We start from the raw sequence: 23979 nt of genomic DNA on the forward strand, positions 1-23979 counted from the left end.
GCAAGATCTATTCAATGATCGTAGCTTTGATGAAGGAAACTCTCATTTGATTCAATTTTATGTATTTGTTGATTTATATTTCATTTGTAGATGTCGTATGATTTTTTATTAATGAATTGATTCGTTTTTTAAAAAAAAAATAAAAAAAATTGAGCTAAATTTAACATTATCCATAAGTATAATAAAAAAAATATATATATATAAAATTTGGAAAAGTATGTATATGCGCAATATCCAGATCTTTCTATTAGGGTTATGGAAAAGACGTCTAAATCTCTATAGAAAAATAGAGAGTATTCCAAACTGTTTTACCTAATCAAAACTTTTTCCCAAATTGCTTAAACAATCATTGCTCATGTTGATGTAAATGCCAAAACTTTATTTATCTACAAACTCTGGAATTTTCTACCATGCTTTATTAAATAATATAAAAATTAAAATATTACGATGGGCCAAATTCTGGAAGTCTCTAAACTTTAATCAAGTTCTTGGATAATCATTTTATATGAAGATTATACTAATGAACAATTCTTAAATAGTTTCGTGTACCACCTTTTTTATATGAAAATGATACTATGAATAAAAAATCATCAAATCTAAACATATGACATTAATGAAAATGATTTATATTTAAAATAATTCTATATCAACATTAATTTGTGACACATTATGGTGAAATAGTCCACCAAATATATAAAGATAAGCATGTATTATATGGCGTACAAGTTTATTAAAAATAGAGTAATACGAAGTATAAATGAGTGATACGAATTATAAATGATTACTTCGTTTGATACTTCGTAATAAAACTTTATCTTCTGATTTCCTTCCAAAAAAAAATAAAAATAAAAATAAAAAATCCTTATATCTTCTGAAGCTGTGAAACTTTCAGACCGAATGAACAAAAACAATTCACGAGATCAGAGTTATGCTTAAGCAGCGACTAAAATTACTACTCCTAGAGTCCAGTAGTATAAAAAAAGAAAACATCCTCATGATTATAAAGTATGACAAACTCACGCATATTACTGAATATTTATTCATAAAATTTTTTCTATAATGTTCTTCACTTTTGCACATTGCATGATCTCTATATATATTTGCAATTATTTTGATCACTTATACTGTATACAGAGTACTCTAATTACAAAATTAAATATCCAACATCTTACATTTGAGTAAATTCTTAAGTTGATAGGTAAACAGAGTAGCCCACTAGATACGTTGTACGTACGTGTTTGGTCAAATTATGACACTTAAAACTAAGTTACTCATACATTTACTTGATCAGTTATTCTTTAAAGCTCATTTTTCTAATGTTTGGCCTGATTTGATATGTTCGTATATATGAACAGAATTTGATTTAATTTGATTCAAACTATTTGTTTGATTTGACTGTAATTTGATCTTATTTTAACCTTACTGTACAAAAAATAAATAAATAAATAAATAAAATAACATTACTATCAAGTAGAATTTTGTAAAATTCGTCTTAGGTATTTTTCAAATATCTAAATTTTACAAATACAATAATATGGCAATAAGCCAATAAGTAAAAAAAAAATAAAAATAAAAAATAAAAATAAAAAAAATAAAAATTGGAGTAAATAACAAGAATATGAAGTAAAGAAAGTTTGAGTCAATTTAGTAAGTGGAATAGCATGGATCTTTCCTTTAATAAACCGAAAGGTTTAATGGCCCTTTGTGGAATTGTCACTCAAATAGCAAAGACAACAAATTAGAAGAAAGAAAAGATGAAAAGAAAAAGGAAAATGTCAATAAAGGAAAGGTGAATACGTGTGATCAGGGGAACCGGGTTTGGCACTTTAACATCACCAGGAAAGCAAGGTGCGTCGTATTAGTGTATTAGTCATCCCAGTTTCATTTCAAACTTCAAAGGTGGCCTATATTTGTTACTAGTTGAGACTTGAGACAATCATCCTTCCACGTGGCTGATCTGTTCTTTCGTTTTTAAAAAAAAAAATTAACATTTTTATCATCTTTTTATAAACTTTTTTTCCTCATTATAACATTGTACTATTTTGATCCGTTTCTATATGAAGAATTATTACTATTTTTTTTCTTTTTTTTTTGATGTAAACGTTAATCCCCCATTTTTACATAATAGGGCCTAGATTATTAATATTTTTTTTATTTTAACAAAACAAAATAAAAAAAGTTTTTTTAAAAAAAAGTTAAAGAATTATATTAATAACGTAAGAGTTTAAATCAATGGTGAGATTAATAAACAATACACAAACTATTGGGTGCGGTAGTTCACACCCAATAGTTCGTGCAGCGGAAAAGGTAGCGGTAGTGGGAGCGGCAACGTTCCACCACCTGCAAAATTAAACACATTGAACCACAATCCAGATCTACATCCCCAAAATCCCCAAATAATACTAAGAAAAAACGAAATCCCCAAATCAAAACAAATCACAAATTAAAACAAATAAATCCCCAAAAATCGAAAGACAAAGGTTTCGATTTGCGTAGGCTTAAACGGCGGCGACCTGGTGGTTGGTGATTTGCGGTGGGTTTGGCTTAAGGTAGAGGTGATGGTTGGTTCGGTGGGTTCGGCTTAAGGTAGAGGTGGTGGTGGGTGGGTTCGGTGGTTGGTGATTTGCGGTGAGTTCGGTGGGTTCAACTTAAAGTAGAGGTGGTGGTGGGTGGGTTCGGTGGTCGGTAGGTGTGGCGGGTTCGGTGGACGGTGGGATCGGTGGGGTGGCGCGAGGATTGTGGCTGATTTGAGAAAGAAAGAGAGGAAGATGGGGAAAGAAGAAAGAGAAGGAAATGAAATGAACCCCATTCTCATTTGAAACAAGAGAAAGAAAGAGAGGAAGAGTGGGAAAGAGGAGAAAGAGAAGGAAATGAAAGTACATTGTATGTTGTTAATCATATTAGCCAACAAATGACGCATATCAGCCATTAAAATGAACATATCAGCCAATTGATGACTAATATCAGTCAACATTAGAGACACATTAGACATTAATAAAAACGTATCAGCCAACAAAAGGAGTATATTAGCCAACAAAAGATACATATCAGCCAATAAGAGGAATATATCAGCCAACAAAAGGTAATTATCAGCCAACAAATGAATTGAAGCATATCAGCCAACAAAAGGATGAAATCAGCAAACAAGAATAACAGGTAAGCCAACAAAATAAACATATCAGTCAACAAAATGAAACATATAAGCCAATAATTAAAATATACATATCAACCAACAAAATAAAGATATCAGCCAACTAAAGAAACATATCAGCCAATTGATGTCTAATAGCAGCCAACAAAAGGAACATCAAAAATTAAAAAAAAAATACGTATCAGCCATAAAAGAAATATAATAGTCAACACAAAAACTATATCAGCCAACACATGAAATATATCAGGCAACACATGAAACATATCAACCAACAAATGAAATATATCAGCTAAGTCTGCCGCACTCAAATTTCCGTACGCCAATCCGCACCCAATACCTTCTCTAAACAATAAAAGATATGTTATACAGATATTGGTGCATCGACAAAATGGTGTTAATATAACAATAATAATACATCGTATAATTTGTACACTGGCAAATATAAAGACAATGTGAAACGTGAATCAATGATTTAATATCAAAGGTGGTATTTCTAGTTTCCTACAATATAAGTATAAAATATCAATTATTTCCTCCGTTCTTTTTCACTTGACCCGCTTTGACTTTTTTTACACTATTCACCAGCCCTTCTTTGACCGTCTTTTGTGAATTATATGTGACGAAAAATATTGTGTGAGATCTTTTTAAATTCGTCTCAATAAGTACTATCATAATATATAATTTTGACTTATGGAGAATTAAAGTTATTGATCGTTATAATTTTGCATTGACAAGTGTGATAAAAGAAATAGGTCAAGTAAAAAAGAATGGAGGAAGTATTAAATATCAAATGAGGTATATTATTCCTAGTTTCCTACAATATAATTAAGTATATAATTAAAATTTAATCTAGCTAACAAGTAATACATACATTTGTGCTATATTTGTCCCTCGTAAACAATATAAACAACTTGAAGTATGGAAATTTGGTAAAGTATGTATCTAATCTTGTGTTTTTAATTTATTTATTTTGTGTAAAGAAAGTCAAGTCAACTAAGGCAAATGATATAACAAAAAATGATATTTATTTGTGCGAATAAATCACAATGATGATACAAATTAAAGTTAGGGTGGGAGATTTGAACATACAAATATTGTAAGGGTCTATAACATGTTATGTTCACTTATTTTAGGTTTAATAAGTTTAGTTAATTTCAATTTAGAAAAAATAAGTCTTAATAAGGGTTACTCAAGTACACATTCAACTAAAATAAGTTTTCATAAGGTCTAATAAGTTCATGTAAGTTCAAATAAAATAAGATAAGTTCTGATAAATGAAAAATAGGTGAATAAAATACACTCTCATAGCTAATCCAGTATTTAACCTCATTGGTTAAAAGAGTAATTATATAAAGTCTTAAAGTATCACTCGCAACACTTTATTGAAATTATAAAATACTCCATACATCTAGTGCAACTAAAAATATATTTTATATCTGATAAATAATACCCCTTTATTAGCTCTCTATAACTAAAAAGTAACGAATATAGTATATTTTTAGACATCTAGTACAAGTGTCATACAAACCATATACCAATTACTACAATTTTCAAGTTTCAACCAGATACTAACACCATCTTTAACTACAAGAGACCAATAGTACAATTGTATCCAATAACAGCTATGTACAACATGTGTAACTTAATTAAACGACCCTATATATCAATTACAAACACACTTTATTATTGTTATTATTATTACTATGATTTTCTTTCCTAAATAAGTCAAACACTAAAGTTTGTTTTAGAGCGTGTTCGGCGCTAGCTTTTAAGTAGTTTTTAGTGGTTTGACCAAGTCAAAACACTAATTTAAAAAAATACGAGTGTTTGGCAATGTAGTGGTTGAGGTAGCTTTTAGTATTGGATGTAGCTTTTATCAAAAGTCAGAAATATTAGTTTTTGAAGTTAGCAGTAGCTGTTGAAAGTTTAAACTATAGTTTTTCAAAAAATATATTAATTTTAATTTGTAACAGCTAGTCAACCGCTACTTTACCAAACGCTCATGCCTAAATTATCTATCTTCATAGCTAACAGTTTGTTGACGGCTAACAGCTACCTACACAGCTAAGCTAATAGTTACCTTCACAACTATATTTTGTCGAACACGCCCTTAACCATTACACAATCTGACGATCAAACAATTTTTCCATATAATTGAATTGGAAAATTCAAAAACACGATAGTATTCAACAAATCAAATTCAAAATGAAAATATCGCAACAAATACATTTCAAAAGGCTAAATAAAGCATCAACATGAATTAAGACATACTTTATTCGTGTGCAATTGTCGAATCTTATATAAAAACAATACAAATTATACAACAATATAATTTTACCGAATGACTTTCTATTAATCAATTTGGATACTCCTACTTTTTTTTTTTTCCAGTCTCAATTTATATACCATATGTGAGAGTGAGGGGTAGTGAAGGTGATCGATTTTCATTATCCGCCCTTATGACTCTTCAAACCCAAAAAATAAATAAAATTATATACCATATATCATACTCATATAACTTTCAAATTTTCAATAAGCAAATCAATTTTAACTTGACAAGGAGTTACAACAGAAAATGACGTCGAATTGTCATAAATAGAGGGAATATATCTTTAATACTCCATAAATGATATCAATTCTAATTTTTAGAGAATAAAAAAAAGTTACATAAATTACGAGGAAATTCACAATGCATATCGCCTTACCACAGCAGACTTCAAAAGTCAAAAGTCTTTGGCCAACTCAAACACACAAACACCCAATCGGATAAAAGAAAGTAAATAAAATAGAAAAAAGGTAAAACGATAAAAAAAAAAAACCCAAATAAATCTGCAAGTATCTCTCAACAAGTCTAGTAGTCTTCCCAATTTCCGTATAATTTACAAAACCCATTGGGATTTGGGATCCCATCCCAAAACTTTGATCAGCAAAAACAAACAAATACAATCAACAATAACTCCAACCAACACAATTAGCTGCGCCCTTGCGGGAATGTTCTGTTATATATACTCTTCTTCCTCCTCCTTCTCCCTTACACCCTTCAACCACCTTTTTTCTCTCTCTTTCCTCTTTCCCTCTCTACCCCTTTCTCTCTCTTCCTCCATTTCAACTCGATTTTTCTAGAATCACCCAATTCACCGGCTATTACCTGTTACTTCAATGGCCAAGAGTATTCTTGTCACCGGTGGTGCCGGTTACATTGGTAGTCATACCGTTGTTCAGCTTCTACTCGGCGGTTATAAGGTAGTCGTCATTGATAATCTCGATAACTCGTCGGAAATCGCTCTTCACCGAGTCAAGGAACTCGCCGCTCAGTTCTCCTCCAACCTCTCCTTTCACCAGGTCATTCATTTGATTTTTAATTTGATTGTTTCGTGGAATTTTCATTGAGTTTTGATTTAATTTTGGGTTTATCGATGAGTCGGTGGATCGTTTAAATTCTTGATTTTTTTTTTTTTTTTTTTTTTAATTTTAATTTATTTAGGAAATGCTCGTTTCATTATTGTGGAATTTTGAACGCGTTACTTCGGGTTATTTTCGGTTTTTTTTAAAATTTAATTTTGGGGGAGTTTTGAGTTTGTTTTTACTTTTTTATTTTAAAATTTTAAATAGTGAAGCATGTGGTATCTTGTGAATATAATCATTGTTTTCACGTTCTTTGGTTGTTGTATACTTTTAGCCTTTTAGGGGTTGTATGAAATTTGCTTTATTTTTTTGGGTGGTGGAATAAATTCTTCCATTACATTTGGAAGTTATGAAAATGGTGTTACTATATTATTGGAAAAAAGCTACGTTTTGTTATTATTTGTGATTATAAATTTACTACTATTAAAGTTTGGTTTTTATTTTATTATGTCACGCTGACTTGTTTAATTTAATTTCTCTGCGTTAGAAGATTCTTATGTTGTTGGCATTTAGCTTTATTTGGTTGTCACCTTAGTAATTTTATGAAAAGGGTATAGACTTGTATAATTAGTATAATACTTCTTACAAAGTAATACGGACTACTTGTTTAAAATACGCGATAACTCTATATGTCGAGGTTGAACTTTGATTATTAAAATGTCTCGTAATGCCAAAGTATAATCAATTAAAAATGTTTAACATTCATTGAGGTTGAACTTTGATTATTGGAGTATATAATTGATTAAAAAATGTTATTAATTAGATTACTTTATAATACTAATCTGATTGTACACTTGTCAAGAAATTACTAGTTACTCAGTAAGGTATAATCATGTAAAAACATGTGTAATTAGTAAGCAATCCTCTGTTCTGGAAACAAATATTCTTGCAAGGAAATAATTTTATGCTGATGATTTTTCATAAATAGATATATATTAAAGTTCGAGTGCTTCTATTAGAGAAAATAAAAGATCATGGAATTCTCCCAATGCTATGTGTGATCTAATTAATTCAATTTTAATCACCTTTGTTCGAGTTCTACGTTTTGTCAAATGTCAACATTAGTAATTTTATAATGCTAGATTATGGGAAAATGAACGATAGGAAATAATTTGTCTAGATCTATGTCGTTTCAGCTCAATGTCAGTGCTAAACATAAATTCATATACCTTATATCCGGTGTTATAGCATATTAATGCAAAGAGGTTCATTTTTTGGTCCAAATTAAGTGTTGAGTATACGGGTCAGGTTGTTAAACATGTCACTCGGGAAATTGATGTGAAATAAAGAGTCCGAGTAATGATGGTATGGAAATAGGACCATTATCATATAGAGTAGCTTTAATGCCTTAATGTTTCATCACCACTCCATGTGATATATCTAAGGAATTTGTTGTTCTTTAATTGCTAGATTTATAATTGATCACTGTTAATTGAAGTAACGGTGAACCTCCCTACAAATATGTTGACTGCAGTAATGCAAATCTACAATATTTTGATTTCTTGCATTGCACTTAGTCATGAAGCCTTTTTGATTTTTTTTTTTTTTTTTTGCACATTGCCGGTCATCAATTTTATTTTGTTATTTTTCTTCAGAATATTATTTTCCATAATCCTCTTTACGCAACGGAGTTCTTATTTTCAAAGTCTAAATCTTGCTGCAGGTGGACCTCCGGGACAAATCAGCTCTTGAAGCAGTTTTTTCTTCAACAAAGTAAGGCCATTATATAATTGATGTCAATTCTCTAGCTCTTATTGTAATAATACAAATTTCTCTCCTGCTTTATTATCGTCTGATTTACATTATGTGCCCTTGTTGGTTCTAGATTTGATGCTGTCATTCACTTTGCTGGACTGAAAGCAGTTGGAGAAAGTGTGCAAAAACCTTTGCTTTATTACAATAACAACATCATTGGTACAGTTAATCTACTGGAAGTTATGTCTGCTCATGGGTGCAAGACGGTATAATATTCCTCCTTTACTGTAGATTTGTTATCTTATATGCAACCAAAATATCCTTGATCTTGTGTTCTTGCTTGGCTGAATACATAATATATGGCCATATGAAAAATATGCTTTTTATGCACCAGGTTGAGTTCAAAGGTTTTTTCTACAGCTATTTATTATGCCTGCTTGTGGCCAGCAAACAGAACAAATTTATATTGTAACTTCATGATAGATATTTTTGCTGATTTTCTTTTTCGATATATTTCAGCTTGTCTTTTCATCATCAGCAACTGTGTATGGTTGGCCCAAAGAAGTCCCATGTACAGAGGAGTTTCCCTTGTCTGCAGCAAATCCATATGGAAGAACCAAGGTGTGCTTAAGAGTATTTATAAAAAATTCTCATTTTTGTTTGCTTGTACCAAATGTCAGAAATTCAATGGGTATCTTCATTTGAATTCAATGATCAACTCCTCAAACTTATCTCTGCTGTGCTATCCTGCTTCAGCTATTCATTGAAGAAATATGCCGTGATGTTCAGAATTCTGATTCTGAATGGAAGATTATTCTTCTCAGATACTTCAATCCAGTTGGTGCTCACCCCAGTGGGCATATTGGTGAGGATCCACGAGGAGTTCCAAACAACCTTATGCCTTACGTGCAGCAAGTTGCTGTTGGCAGAAGACCTCATTTAACGGTGTATGGAACTGATTATAATACTAAAGATGGCACTGGGGTATGTTAACCAGGAATCTTGATAACCAATTGTTCTGAACCTGTGTGTGTCTTGTTAATGCGCCCTCTTGTTTAATTTAAAAGCTTTTTTTGGTCAACTATTTGAAACCTTTAAAAATATCATTCTGTTCCATTGCCTGAAGCCACTAATCTATTTCATTCTCTTTTTCCTGTTGTTGGAGCTAGATTTTCTTTCTTACATGTCAAAGTATCTGAGGATCTTTGAAATTAGATTAGAATTTATTGCTATCTATGTTTTCTAATAAGAGTTGTCTTCCAGGTTCGGGATTACATTCACGTGGTTGATTTAGCTGATGGACACATAGCAGCACTGCAGAAGCTATTTGATTCTAATATAGGTCAGTATATGCTAAAACTCCCAAAGTAAACTTCTTTACTCAGTGAGTTTATCTTTTTTGCATTCTCCTTGATCAAAAACCTCTTATTAGAGCTTTTGGCATGAAGCCATATATATAGATTAGCAGTTTCTCCTCCTTTTTCTCATAAGGTCCTGGATGATTCAATGTATTGTAAATAAAAGCAGCAAACTTGTACTCCGTACAAAGTTATTTCTGATATCTAGTAAATGCTGACAAACAAGGAAATTAATTTGCAGCCTGTGAAGTCTACAACTTGGGAACTGGTAAGGGGACATCAGTCTTGGAGATGGTAGCAGCATTTGAGAAAGCATCGGGAAAGGTAAAGACCTTTCAAGCAATTTTCTCATCATAGGGTTATCTGTATATTTTTTTAAAGGGGTTACCTGCAAGTATGCAGAGCCATTTTATTTAAGTTCTTTTGTTCTGTTTTCTTGGATCAATCATATTTGCTTCTTCTGTACTGTTAAGTGTTAACTGTTTTTGGCCACAAATATGTAGTTATGTCCTTTACAGAACTGTTGTTAACATTACTGCATCAGAATTTAAGTTGTTAGAGGGCAGAATCTTCTCCACTTGGAGTTGTATACTTGCAGACTTGGTTCACCAGGAACTTTGATTGGACTTAGACTGGGATATTCTTAGTAGTTGCCTAGTTGGCTTCACTGTCCTCTTTTTTTTGGTCATTTTACTTCCATTTCGTTGCATTTTTATGTGGGATATAGTTATCTCTTCTTTTTGGCAAGAAAATTTGCTCCTTTACTGGTTTCTTCTTTTGAGATTAGTAAAGATCACGTTTTTGTCAATTTTAAGTCATGTGTAAAGTCTGCCATTTTGTGTCCCAATTCCCATGCATTTTCTTGCATCTGAAGCATATCATGGGGATCCCCATTTGCTTCAAACCTTGAAACCTTGGTGAACTAACTATTATTATCTTCTCAGAAAATTCCTCTTGAAATGGCTGGACGACGCCCTGGAGATGCTGAGGTTGTATATGCCTCAACAGAAAAAGCAGAGCGAGAACTAAATTGGAAGTAAGTCTCTGACTGATCCAATGAAACTTATGAAAGTCACTTGTTCTATAGTTTACCTTGATCCCTAACCTAGAAACATTGGTATCGGTCAATCTGACAATGATATTGTGCAACTGCAGGGCCAAATTTGGGATCGATGAGATGTGCCGTGATCAATGGAACTGGGCTAGCAAGAATCCTTATGGTTATGGCTCACCAGATAACAAGGACTGATTGATTCTACCAGCACTGAGAACAAATATACACACACCTATGTACAATCTAATCTCATTGGTACAGCCGCCGCCTGTTGCTACACCACCATACCACAGTTTCATCCAGCCTAACTCTAGGAATATAGCATGAAAATAATGCGAGTAATATAAAAAGCCTATTTGTGAAGCATATAGTATTATGTTAGTGTAAATGGGCTAAGAATGTCTGTAACTATCTAATTTATTTTATAGGTAATTTTTAAAAGGGAAAAAAGTATATTCTATTGAGAAGATCAATTATTTTGCATGTGCTCTCTTTTGGGCTGAATTCTGCAAGCTGTAATTTGTTGGAAATTTCTTGAGTTTCCTCTGCTGGAAAGTTCATTATCCAAGTCACCCTGAAGCTGTTATGGTATATCTCAACAACCTATTCTGAAGCTGCTTGCTAGTGAATGAAGAGATGGTTTGAGCAACAACTTGAAAGGATGAGTTATTAATTTTTTGCCCTCTTCCCCCTCGATCACCCCCCTCGACTTTCCAATTGCCTTTTCGGGCGTTTATTGTAGGATCATTATTGTTTAGATACCAATTATAGTGATTATTTTTGCCTTGTTTAGGCTGCTTTTTTTAATTCATTTAATTATTTGATTAACATTATTTTTTAGTTACAGTGAACCGTGATTCTTTTTTGGTACTATAATTAATAATTCAAATATTGGATTTGTTTTATCTGAATAAGGTAATAATGTAGTTCATGATGAAGTAGTTGCCGATTTTCTTCTTTAATCTTCAAATTATTTCCATGATACAACGTTATGATTTGACTCTAGTTTCTCTGACATAATGTTGTGCTAATTGCGTGCATTCTACTATGTGACAAGTATTTGATGGAAAAATGCGTTGTATGTAAATATCGTATCTTAATATTTGTTCTAAACATGCGAAGAACGTGCGGTATTAGTCAAGAAGGCTAGTTAATAACCCAATTTTGTTTTGTGGAATTGACAAATTGTTTAAAAAATTTGCTATTTTATCAAATTCCAAAATGTCAATTTGCCTAATTATTGGACGGGTTGGTGTGAGTTAAAAGCTAGCCATCTTTGTTAAAGAGGTAAGAGGATTAGGCCATAAGCATTAACATGGTCTATAATGTACTAGAATTTCCTTTTGTCATTGATTTAATTTTTGTGGTGTTAATCTTAATACAACAATACATATTATCAAAAAAAAAAAGAAAAAGAAAAGAAAATTTAGTAATTTTACCTAAAATATAATTACAAAATTTAAGGTAGGAAGTATAAGATTATGGTTAACAAGTTATATACGTAGTAATTTGATAAGAATTACTATGTATTGTCACCTTATTTTCACAAGTTCATGGATAACAAGCTTAGGTGAAATACATTAAGATGGCAAATTAGAACTAATAATATCATACAAGTTTAGCTAGTAATGACGAAATTTAGGCAAAGTGAAAACTAAGTTAATTAAACTAATGTCGCACAATTAGTTTGAATGCCATTACATGTGAAAAGTACAAAGTTGAGCAATTTAATTACAAGGCTATGTTCTCTTTCGCTTATTTTAAATGAATTAAAATTATTTCAATTAAAGTATATTATGTTTGTCGAACTTAATTTTACTGGTTAAAACTTAATTAAATAATGAATTTATTTAATTCAACTAGTTTTTATTAAATCAAAATTAGTTTTACTAAAATTAACCTAATTTATGTTTCAAATTCATCAAGAAGATAAAACTTATACTCCTATTTTCTCGATCAATTGACACGATACAAATTAGCAAAGTACTAATATAACAAATCAATCCAATAAAAGATATTCTTAAAAGGCAAAAATTAAGTGATCCTAGAATCCTACTCAATATTCTACCATGGCATAAAAAAAAGGGGAGCAACAAAATTATCCTGAATACGAATTACTCCGTAATAAACTCCAAATACGACGCAGTTTAGTTATTTTCTTTGTATACCTTTCTATCAAATCAAGTAACGTTAAAAACACACAAAAATCACTTTCATTCCTGGGATCTATTCTGGGCATCTCCTTGTAAATCCTGGTTGAAACATCTTAAACCTCCCACCCTTTTTTCGAATACGACATTCAAACATCAACCCCTTTTAATAATTTATACTATTGTCGGTTTTATTCTTCAATTTTAAAGGTAATTACTCCCCCTTTTTTCTGTTTTTATTATATTAATGTTTAATTTTCTAATATTGTTGTCATATGATGAACCCCATTTCAAATTTCTTGCTTTTTTATGCAACCCCTCTTTGAATTTGGTTGGTTTTTAATCAATTTGAACTTATTGTTTATGTTTTATTGCAATTTTTCATTTTCATTTTTCCCAATAGAGTGAAATGCATCTAAAGTTTAGAACTTTAGGGAAGAAATCTGGGTTTTAATAAGTGTCAACCCAATGCTCTTATATTGGCAATTTTCTTATGGTTGTTTGTTTGGTATTTCATTTGATTAGATTTAAAACTTATTTATGAATTTTAAGAATGTTTTTTTCTTTGGGAGCATGACTAATGTGAATGTGTAATCACTGAAACTAAAAGAATTTCTTGTGTAAACAAAGGTTTATATGTCAATATTACTATTTTGATCTTAGGTGTTTGGGACAATGGAGCTTAGCACCTTTCATATTGTTGATGTTTAGCAGAGCGTATACCGAGGCTTTGGTGCTATTGTATTGTTATATAGTCAGATAGAAGTAAGAAAACCCTTGTGTCATTGTAGTTTTAGTTATAATCAATGAACCAAGTGAAAAACATGTGGCATTGATTTGTTTTCGCTCTTCGCTTGTTGAATATGTGATTTGATTATGCTTAATGATGTTCGGCTGTTTGCTGTTTCTGTACTGTATTATATAGCTCTAGCTAATTTTCATTGTTGTGAATTGAAATTTTTAATCAGCTTTTGGCATAGACTTGATTTGTTGAGGTGATGTGCTGTTCGCAGTTCACTTATAGGTTGTGGAATGTGTATATTGGCATAGACTTGATTTGTTGAGATGATGTGCTGTTCGCTGTTCGCTGTTCGCAGTTCGCTTATATGTTGTGGAATGTGTACATAAAATGCTAAATTGGTTCACTTCTCTTGGGTTGTATGTTTGTGGTAATTGATGAAGATTTAATTTTTCAACGAGAAAATAATGTTGTATAGTTTGAAGGAAACTACCTATGGTGTATTTTGCACCTGTTTTCAGCATATGTGGCAATTATCATAAACTCATAGTATAGCGTGCACTCAACTATGCTAAGAGCCTAAGATAAATCAAGTACTTATAAATCAAGTACTCGTGTGATGTGATGTGATGTGATGTGTGTGTGTTTGTGTGTGTGTTTGTGTGTGTGTGTGTGTGTGTGTGTGTGTGTTTATTGAGTACGATCATATATAAGGGAAAAAATAGTCAACATTTGTAGTTCTAAAATGTGCACATGATGCAGCTTGTTGAATATAGCTATATTTGTTTGCTCACTGTCTCTTGTTTACTTGTAATGGCAAGACTACTTCTAACCCCCTTATCCTGTCTTCAGGAATTCAGGTAGTACATCAGAGGTTATCAGAAAGGAGACCATAAACTTGTCATGGCTATTGTAGCACCTGTATATGACAGGGAGAATTTCTACTCCATAGGACCATTGCACCTTACAGTTGTTGATTGGTAAGACCTTTAGATTCATGACTATTCAGTTTGATGGCCATTTCACATGTGACAATTATATATCTGTATATGAGGGTAGATTGAGAGTGTCAAGTCTATTAATTGCTTAATTACTGAGTAAATTATGCTATTGCTACATAAATGTTATTTATGCTTTCTATCTATATGCTACCAAAAAATAGGTGACAAATTATGCGTCTTACTTTTCTGTCCATTTGCTACAGAGCCAAAAGACTTACTATTCTTTGTCCTTGATTTGTAAAGGACTAGATCAAATGTCTACGATCAGTCTATGCTTCTCTTTTTTGTAAGTTGTAGGCAGTTGTGTTTGGGATACAATACAGGGGTAAGGTTGTGTATGCATGATCTTTTTTTATACCTTGCCTTGGGAGGAACTCTTATGAAGAATTGATACATGTTTATTTTGATGGATTTTGCAAATATTATGCGGTTATCTAGAATTGTGGGTTTCTTGTCTGCTTCATTCTATGTATAGAGCAGCAGGTGTGACTCTCATATTTTTGAGCTCTGCAGATTTTTTGTCTGCCGTCATTTTTGCTTACATTATGGCTGGAGTTTAGATGTGTATGTTTTCCAACATATATGTAACTTTGTCACCTTCCCCTATTTTGGCTTTGTGTATTTCCCTCTACCTCTTGTTTTCCTCTGTCTATTGTTTTCCCTTGATAATTTTAGTAAAATATTCTATTGGCATTGTGCTACAGTTCACTAACAGTTTGTTTGGAAAGTGTAAGGGAAAGGGAAAGGAGGGAAGAAGAAGGAAGGGGAAAGAAAGGAAGGGGAGGGAGAAGATAAGGTTACATTTTCCCTCCAAATCTTTCCAACATTGAAAGGATTTGGCTTATTAAAGGAGGGGGGAAAATAAATCCTTCCATTTCTTTTCCCTTCCCTTCTATCATTTGGTATCCAAACAAGAGAGGATGGATCCCTTCTTTTCTCTTCCCTTCCTTTCCCTCCAATTCTCTTAATCCAAACAAAGTGTAAATGCCCCCTTAGAAATAGATTAAGAAGGCAACCAAGTACTCTATAGTTGATAGATAAGTGGCTAGCTCTTCCTCTGGGAAAATGTGCCATTGGCAAAGAATCATTCTTCTTTAATTAATATTGAGGTCTTTAAGATGTCGGAAATCAAAGTATCTGTATGTTTGAGGCATTGAGCTTTTGTGTTTACCATGAATTTGTTACTCTTGTTTGCTTATTAGTTGACCATGTGTTCTAGCAACTGTTGTAAACCTTTTTAAAAATAAGCTTCTTTTATAGTTTCATGATGAATGCAAGGCTACTTATTGCTCTTGACCATATTTAGGGATAATGAACATCACCGGAGGTCTGTTGCTGCATCCCTTGTTGCTGGGGTCTATATCCTTGAGCGAGACCGCCAAGAAAACCGCGATGCCAAGCATGCTCTTGCATCCCCTTGGTGGGAGTTCTTCAATTTCCGCCTCGTCAGACAGCTTGTTGATGATGTCGATCACTCAATATTTGGAGCCATATATGAATATGAATTGAAAACATCCTCATCGGAAAAATCAAAGGAAGTAATCCCTCATTACGTGATCGCTTTTAGAGGCACCTTAACCAGCCGAGACAGTGTAACACGTGACATTGAACTGGACCTTCATATCCTTCGCCAAGGGCTTCACAAAGCAACTCGTTCAAGAATCGCAGTCCAAGCTGTAAGAGACACGGTAGCCTCTTCTCAACATCGCAACGTTTGGTTGGCAGGCCATTCTCTAGGAGCCGCCATGGCCATCCTTGCGGGAAAGGAGATGGCCGTGATGGGAACCTTCCTCACAACTTTCCTCTTCAACCCACCATTCATTTCGGCCCCAATAGAACAAATTAAGCACGAGGGAGTCAAACATGGGATTCGAGTTGCTGGCAGCGTGATAACTGCCGGACTTGCGTTTGCCATGGCTGTGAAGCAGCCTCAGCAGAAGAATCGTTCAGTAGAAACTTTTTCTTCTTTAGCAACATGGGTCCCAAACCTATATGTACATCCTGCTGATCATATATGTTCGGAATATATTGGGTATTTTCAGCACAGGGAAAAGATGGAAAAGCTTGGGGTGGGGCAGATTGAAAAAATGGCCACTCAGCATTCCCTCGGGGGTCTTTTGATGACAGCATTCGGTAAAGAGGCAGAGCCAGTTCATCTCCTTCCCTCAGCTTGCTTAACAATCAACTTGGCGGCTGCTCCAGATTTGAAGAAAGCCCATGCTCTGCAGCAGTGGTGGCAACCTGAATCACAGGTGAATTTCAAGACTTGTGCCTATCTGTATAGCTAGTGTTCCTGGGTCTGGAGATTGGAGTCTTTCTTAGGGGTTTTCCTTATTTTGTATTGAATCTGCATTCATTGACATTGAATGGGAGTAGTAGTGGTCTAGTGGAGTGGTTGTGTTGTATTTAATCAGAGGAAAAGATTGGTTGGTTCTAATTTTTTACACTGGAGATGTTCTAATATGTAAGTTTATGGTTGTAAGCTTGTATTTTGTCGTTGTTGGATGCTTGCGCACCCCCGAGTCCAAATCAAAATTTCAAACCTTGTATCAGTATATCACTCTGATTTTCGGTATAAATGGAACACTTCACGTGCACTAATACTTAGTTATTGACTTATTGCATCATTATGAATATATCATTACTAATAGAAATTTTTAGCTATGTTATTAGTGGAGTGTAACTTGTACTTGGTCTATGCTTGAAAGCTCTTCGGATGATCGGATTGGCTTTCTATGATTTTACAAAATGAAGATACTAATAATAAGTTGTGGGAATTCGTAGACTTGTAGCAAGTAGCATTTTGGGAGAATAATCTTTTAACCAAAAAAAAAAAGGGAGAATAATGTAATTAAATTGTCAATACCAAACAAAAATACCTTATTTAACTGAGAGTTCGTTAAAAATCATCCGAGCTGCAAGTGCACCAGATGATGGAAACTGTAATTACTGGGATTTCATAGCACAGGTACAACCATGATGCTAACGAGAAGCAGGTACAAATGAAATTCGAAAACATCTACAAAGTTCTAGATTGTTGTCGCAGATTCACAGCTAATCCATTAATATTGTCGATTACTAGCTATTACAAGCATTGGTGTTAAAGTTGGAACACTTATTTGACTACCTACAACTGCATAGTTAGAACAAATTTACAGGCCATCATTCTAAGAAGAGTTTGTCAAGACACTCATATTTTAGTTAAAGCAAACCATGATCCAAGGATTTCAATCCAACAACAAATCTCAGCTTCACTTTGCACTCAGCAATTGCCTTCCCAGAGTTCAGCGCTTCCTCCTCATACACAGAGACCTCAGCGTTGGCAGTCTTGATTTTTTCTTGCAGATCGTGAATTTGTTGTTGATGCATATCAATCTGCTGTTGATGTATAGCAATCTCATTCTTGTAAATTTCTGTTTTTTGTTTTGCACTGTGAATTTTGGCCTTTTGTTCAGCATGAAACCGTTTCAGTTCAGAAGGTGCCTTGAGCATTGTGAATGCTTGCTTTCCCTCATATATCTCATTGAGCCTCTTTTTTAGCCATCCAACATTGAAGAATACATTTTCAGCATCTTTAAGGAAAACCAGCATTTTTTCAGCTTCAGATTTTGTGATGAGTAAGATACAGTTGGAACTCTTCAACTTTTCGACAATGTCACAGATATTCTGCATGTAAAATGAACGAATAGTGGGCGATCCAATAGAGCAGTTATCACCAATGTCCCCATACTTGTCAAGAATTGAGGTGAGGAGGTCCACAGACTCGGGCTTTACTTTATAGCCCCTCACAGATCTCAGGCTACTATCACATCCTGCGGAGTCTACCTCAGACAAGGGATCATCTTCGTGCATCTGCTCAACATACTCTGTAACATTGAAGCTTGTACACTGCTGCTCATCTCTGTGGCTAATGTTTCCTTGTGATGCATTGACACAAGCTGTCAGTAGATTCCCGTGCACTGGATGAAGAGGAATCATGTAATTCTCGATTGACTTCTGGAGCTCCTTAGATCCTACTTGAGCACTTTCCAATTTTACACGACTCTCAGCTGGAGTCCCTCCTGCATGCCCAAACCCAAATGCAGCATGTGTATCTTCTTCATCTGTAGCATTTGTCACCGTCTTTTTTGCTTCATGTGAGGTTTCCTTCTTGTACAGGATGGCGGTGTCATTAGAAACCGTCCCTTTTGAAGGCTGGAATGTTATTAAACCCCATATTAGTAACTCAAGGAGATTGATACATCTAAGGAGCATTCATTTGAATTGTTACCCTTCCAAAAAACATCAAGTATTGAACATAGCTAAACATGAAAATTTTCCAGCAGTTTTGAATTGGGGAGCACTGTCGTATGATGCACATTAAGTGTACAATTAATCATTGAGCTCATATTTAAACCCATGTTCAGTATAAGAATCTTCTAAGCAGGGCAAAACTATAGCTGATTCCTCAGCTCTTTTGAACTCAGCCAGAGAACAACTTACCACAAGTCAAATTAAGAAACCTTTTTCTAAATTATGAATTGAACACATACGGCTAGTATCAGGGTAGCATTAGTCACCAATTTACTCCACGACTACTAATTTTACCTCAAATACTCCCGTTGGACATATGACACTCGAATATAATCAGTGACACACTTTGACACTTCTTTTTGGTCAAAATCAGGCACAATTGCACAAATTTCATAAAAATGTCATGTTTTACATTTGAATACACGTGTCTTAACACTTCTAGCCGAGTCTAAGTAACATTAAGGGCATCTTTTTTATAACTTGACACGAAAAATGATGACAAACTAATGATATGATACAAGACCATTCTCAACTAACAACAAGACCATACTCAACTAACAACTGCTTCAAATTCCAGCCTGATATCACTAAACCAATTCCTCAAGTAACAGACAAAAAGCTAGTATTTATAATTTATGACCCCGATTATGAATCTTAGTACTCCATAATAAATAAATTGGGACTGTACTATATTTCAAACTTAAGTTTAAAAATCCCTGAAATTAAACTTTATAATCAAACAAGGTAAAAATTGAGCATCAAAAGTAGAAAAATTTCAAACAATTTAAAATAAAATGGTTTCAAGAATAATATGACCTGATCAGGAGAAGAAGAATGGGGGGTCTTCTTCTTAGAAACTCTTTTTTCATACGTCAACATCTTATGATTCTCTCTAGTTCCAATCTCACTTCCAAATCCTTCAGTTGATCCTCCTTTACCACTTTGTCTTCGTGTAACCACCATGATTAAATAATGACAGAGATTAATTGATTAATCAAGATGAAAAATACGGGAGAAATGTACATGTAAGTTGTATTAGTACTTGTATAATTCCTATATGAATTTGAATTTCAAAAAATGAAACTTGAAACCAAATTGCAGTACAATTTTTCTCTTAAATGCATGTAATTTGACATATGGTGATGGTGAAAGAATCTGAGGTTTTGTTAGCCATTTTTAGCAATTTTGTTGCTTTTTTTTTGTAGGGAAGTTTTACGGAATTGCCCTTGTCATAGCCCCTTTTTAGATTTTTCGTAAGGGGGTAATTGGGAAATCTCGTATCCCCTAAGTTTCGTATGGTTATAGAGCTCACAAACGTGTCGTATCGTGTCATTCTCGTGTCTGTATTCAAAGTTATTAGTAAATGAGTTTGAGGATATCAACACTAACCCAACTCATTAATAAACTGTCAAGTTGTATTGACTCAAAATGTAACCTTCGTTTAAAAATATTTATCATAAATTCTGTAAAATATTGGTCATTTTTCTTAAGCAGGTTCATTCGTGCTAGTTTCATGTTGGGATTCTCAACATTAACCCAATCTGTTTAATTAAATGTGTCATGTTAGGTTTACTCATTTGATTAAGTTCGTCTTAAACCCTTGACACTAACTAGATTTTTTTGTGTCTGGCTCGTGTTAATTTTTGCCATCTATGTTCAGTACGTACATATTTTTGCCATCTATGTTCAGTACGTACATATTTTTGCCATCTATGTTCAGTACGTACATATGATTTGATTTGAAATTTTCTAATATGGTCTGGTTTGATTTTCAAATTTGACCAAAACTTCATGGCGATCTTCATACCGGGGGCGACACGTCTACCGGGGATGAACATGGAGCTAACTTGTTCACCGGCGTAGAAGAGCTTGGCTGAGCTACTAGCATAAGAGAAGTCGGAGCGTGTAGGGTTTACGACCGAGCTGGAAAAGGATAATCTGAAGCTAACGGCGGAGCCACTGGATGAGACGATGAAGGTTGGTATTTGGACGTTGTAGATGGAGAGGGAGAATTGTCTTGGTTTGTAGTTGATGTAGAAGGGGATTAAGATGGAAAAGAGGATGGTTATTATTATAAGGATCATGGATTTAGAGTAACTAAATTCATGTTCATGTGGTGGTTGAGGATGAAGGTGAGGATCATTGACCATTGTTAATGGCTTGTAATATAATTTGGATGGTTATTGGAAGGAACTAAATAATGGATTTGAGAGTCAAATGGGAGGAGGCTTAAGTGTATGTGTGGGGTTGTTTTAGTCAGGTCTATATTAGTTCTTTAAGTAAAAGTTAAAGTTTCTAATCATTAGATTTTAAAAACTGATAGAAACGATTTTATGGGATAAGTTTGATGGAGTATGTTGGAGTTGTACGGCTATGCCACATTTTATAATAATTCAGATATATCGTCCACCTCAACATAATTTATTTTTTTACCAATTTATATTAAAATCATTAGCGATTTTAATTTGCTTTTAATGAGACCACTAATTTAATTAGCGGTTTCATTAAGAGTAAATATTTATGCAAACCTGAATTTTGGTATTGTTGTATTATTAACTACTAATTAAATTAACGGTACACACTTTTATAAATAAAAAAAACCCTTTTTTGCTGACGTGGATAATATGCATGAAATTTTTGTAAAATGTAGCATGCTTAAGGAATATAGTTATTTTCGAGCATTTTATAAGAAAATCGATCGTCTTTAGATAAATAAATGTCTTGTCATTTGAAAAGATGAACAAAAATAAAGAAATAAAATTTGATTGATAATTTAAAGGACCATTTCAACCAAAAGCTTAACTTGATGTCCAGGAATATGTTTTATACTCTATCACATGTTCTTCTAGATGCTTAATTTCAGTAGAACTGTTGGAGTAAACTTTACTAAAAGATGAATGAAAAGTAAATTTCCTTAAACTACGAGCTCCATTAGTGTGAGCTGAGGTAATAATGCTCCATGTCATCCAAAATGAAATCTTGGTATGCATAGAAAAAACTTCGAAGGTGTACTCGTATCATGTTAGATTCATACTAGTATGAAAAGCCAACACGAGACATAAATTTCTATCATGGGCTACTGATAGCAAATAAAGATTTGTCGAGATTTTAACCGACGTTTATATGTCAGATACTTGGATCTTAACAATGCTAAGCTAAGAACAGAAGAACAAACATTGCCCGCTGTATTGAAATTAAAACTGAAAACCAATATTCTACAATGGAGTAAGTTAAACTTTATACAATTACAGCAAACTAATAAACTAATCCGCCATTAAAAATTCCTCCAAAACAAAAACACAAATCCCAAAAAACATTCCTTCTAAAAAAAGAAAATAAAAAAAAACCCAGTAAAGTTAGCAACAATTTCCTTTCTAACAATGGAAACCAAGAACAGATCCATCAGAAATGGCAACAGAAATTCGACAATCACAACCAATTTCAACATGATGACTAATAACCCACAAAACTCTCACTCTTCCCACCATTTCCAACTTCATTTCAAGCTCCATTGTCGGCTTCACTCTCTCAATCCCATCTGTCACCGGAATATTCCCCACCATCGCCGGAATATTCCCTTCCGGCGCCGTCTCCGGTGCCGCTCTCGAGATCGGAAAAGACTGAACGGAAAAAGTTGCAGCAATGTATTCCGTATTACCAGCGGAGATTTTTCCGGCGGGAATGAACATGAACCCGATTTGATTACCGGCGTAGAGGAGCTGAAGGGAGTTGTCAAAGTGGGAGAAGACGGCGCGGTTGGTGTTTTTGACGGCGGAGTAGAGGGAGAAGGTGAAGCTGACAGCGGAAGCGTTGGAGGAGAGAGTGAAGGAAGGGAGTTGGATTGCGGTGACGGAGATGGTGGGGTCTTTGGGTTTGAAGAGGGAGAAGTAGATTATGAAGACGATGATGACGAGGAAGAGGAGGAAGATGGTGGCTACAATGCAGGAGGCTAGGGTGGTGCGGTTGGGTTTGGGGGGTTTTGGTGGGCGGCGGTGTGGTGGTGGTGGATGGTGTGGTGGTTTGGTGGGGTGGTTCATGTTGGGTTTAGTTTGTGTGTTTGGAATTTGGTTGTTTGAGAATTGAGAGTGTGGTTAGGTTTGAGAGAGGGGGGTGATTGTGGAGGGAAAAGAAAGTGGATGAGGAAGTCAAAAGAGAGGGGAGTGTGTGTGTGGGGGGGGGGGGGGGTGTGTTTTCAAAAAAAAAAAAAAAGTGTTATTGACAAAAAAAAAAAAAAGTGTTATGTAGGGAGGAGTGGGAACGTTTTTCCAATTTGAGCTCTAAACGTAAACTATTGACAAAAATGGTTGCGTGGCAAAACTATTTACCAAACTAAGCTTCCAGGGTAAATCGCTGTCTCGGACAGCGTTTTACCCCTGGTTTTTTTTTTTTAAAAAATTCAACTGGTAAACGCTGTCCCAGACAGCGTTTTACCTTCTGTATTTTTTTAAATTCAGTAGGGCATAAAACGCTGTCTCGGACAGCGTTTTATCCTTGGGTTTTTTTTTAAAAAAATTCAATGGGTAAAACGCTGTCCGAGACAGCGTTTTATGCCCTGTTTTTTTTTTAAATGAAACGCTGTCCGGGACAGCGTTTCATGGCCATATATCAGCATGTTCACTTCAGCAGAATGCGCAAGAACTCAACCTCAACCTCAACGCTTTCCCTTCTCCCTCTCACACTAAACCACGACCGTACTCAAACACCCGCATTGCCGCCGGCGCCCACCCTTGCGCCACCGCTGCTGCCGCCACCTTGCTGCTGCCCTCCTCCCTCTCACACTCACTCACTCAATTTCGTGGTTAGCCCTAAACTGAATTTAGTGTAATTGCATAGTTATTGTGGTTAATTATTGTGAATTGTATGTAATTGCTCTTACTTGTTGTTAATTCATGTCAATTGCATGTAATTGTTGCTAATTATTAATGAAAATGTGGTACATTGTTGATAATTATTGATGGTGATGTGGTACATTGTTATTGAAATTGTTCATGACATTGGTGAAGTTGATGATGGTGAAAATGTTGAAGTTGTTAATGGTTGAAATTGGTGAGAAGAGATGAAATTGTTGAAATTATTGAAATAGTTTAGGTTGAAATTGTTCATGAAATTGTTGAAATTGGTGAAGTTGTTGAA

General features: G+C 34.1%; 4 protein-coding genes across 5 annotated transcripts; 2 read left to right on the forward strand and 2 right to left on the reverse strand.

Annotated features, from left to right (window-relative positions):
• Window positions 1-5732: 5732 nt before the first annotated feature.
• Window positions 5733-11470, forward strand: LOC110719693 (UDP-glucose 4-epimerase GEPI48-like). Its single transcript, XM_021898671.1, has 9 exons — window positions 5733-6493; window positions 8220-8269; window positions 8382-8517; window positions 8771-8872; window positions 9008-9235; window positions 9515-9593; window positions 9851-9933; window positions 10554-10645; window positions 10765-11470. The coding sequence occupies exons 1-9, from the start codon at window positions 6311-6313 to the stop codon at window positions 10856-10858; spliced, it is 1047 nt and encodes a 348-aa protein (XP_021754363.1). The 5' UTR covers window positions 5733-6310; the 3' UTR covers window positions 10859-11470.
• A 1292-nt stretch (window positions 11471-12762) lies between these two features.
• Window positions 12763-17172, forward strand: LOC110719694 (GDSL esterase/lipase At4g10955-like). Of its 2 annotated transcripts, none has more exons than XM_021898672.1 (3): window positions 12763-13023; window positions 14405-14532; window positions 15860-17172. In XM_021898672.1, exons 2-3 carry the CDS (start codon window positions 14456-14458, stop codon window positions 16839-16841), a joined length of 1059 nt encoding a protein of 352 aa, XP_021754364.1. In that variant the 5' UTR covers window positions 12763-13023; window positions 14405-14455; the 3' UTR covers window positions 16842-17172. The 2 variants fall into 2 exon arrangements, with proteins under 2 accessions (XP_021754364.1, XP_021754365.1); XM_021898673.1 differs by lacking the exon at window positions 12763-13023 and adding an exon at window positions 13040-13144.
• Window positions 17173-17556: 384 nt separating this feature from the next.
• Window positions 17557-20308, reverse strand: LOC110719695. Its single transcript, XM_021898674.1, has 2 exons — window positions 19663-20308; window positions 17557-18747 (listed from the first exon to the last, which is right to left on the reverse strand). The coding sequence occupies exons 1-2, from the start codon at window positions 19807-19809 to the stop codon at window positions 17755-17757; spliced, it is 1140 nt and encodes a 379-aa protein (XP_021754366.1). The 5' UTR covers window positions 19810-20308; the 3' UTR covers window positions 17557-17754.
• Window positions 20309-21739: 1431 nt separating this feature from the next.
• LOC110719291 lies at window positions 21740-23001 on the reverse strand. Its single transcript, XM_021898177.1, has one exon. It carries the CDS (start codon window positions 22881-22883, stop codon window positions 22221-22223), a length of 663 nt encoding a protein of 220 aa, XP_021753869.1. The 5' UTR covers window positions 22884-23001; the 3' UTR covers window positions 21740-22220.
• Window positions 23002-23979: the final 978 nt, after the last annotated feature.

The sequence above is a fragment of the Chenopodium quinoa genome, unplaced genomic scaffold, assembly GCF_001683475.1.
Source record: "Chenopodium quinoa cultivar QQ74 unplaced genomic scaffold, ASM168347v1, whole genome shotgun sequence".
In the NCBI taxonomy this organism is placed as follows: domain Eukaryota; kingdom Viridiplantae; phylum Streptophyta; class Magnoliopsida; order Caryophyllales; family Amaranthaceae; genus Chenopodium; species Chenopodium quinoa.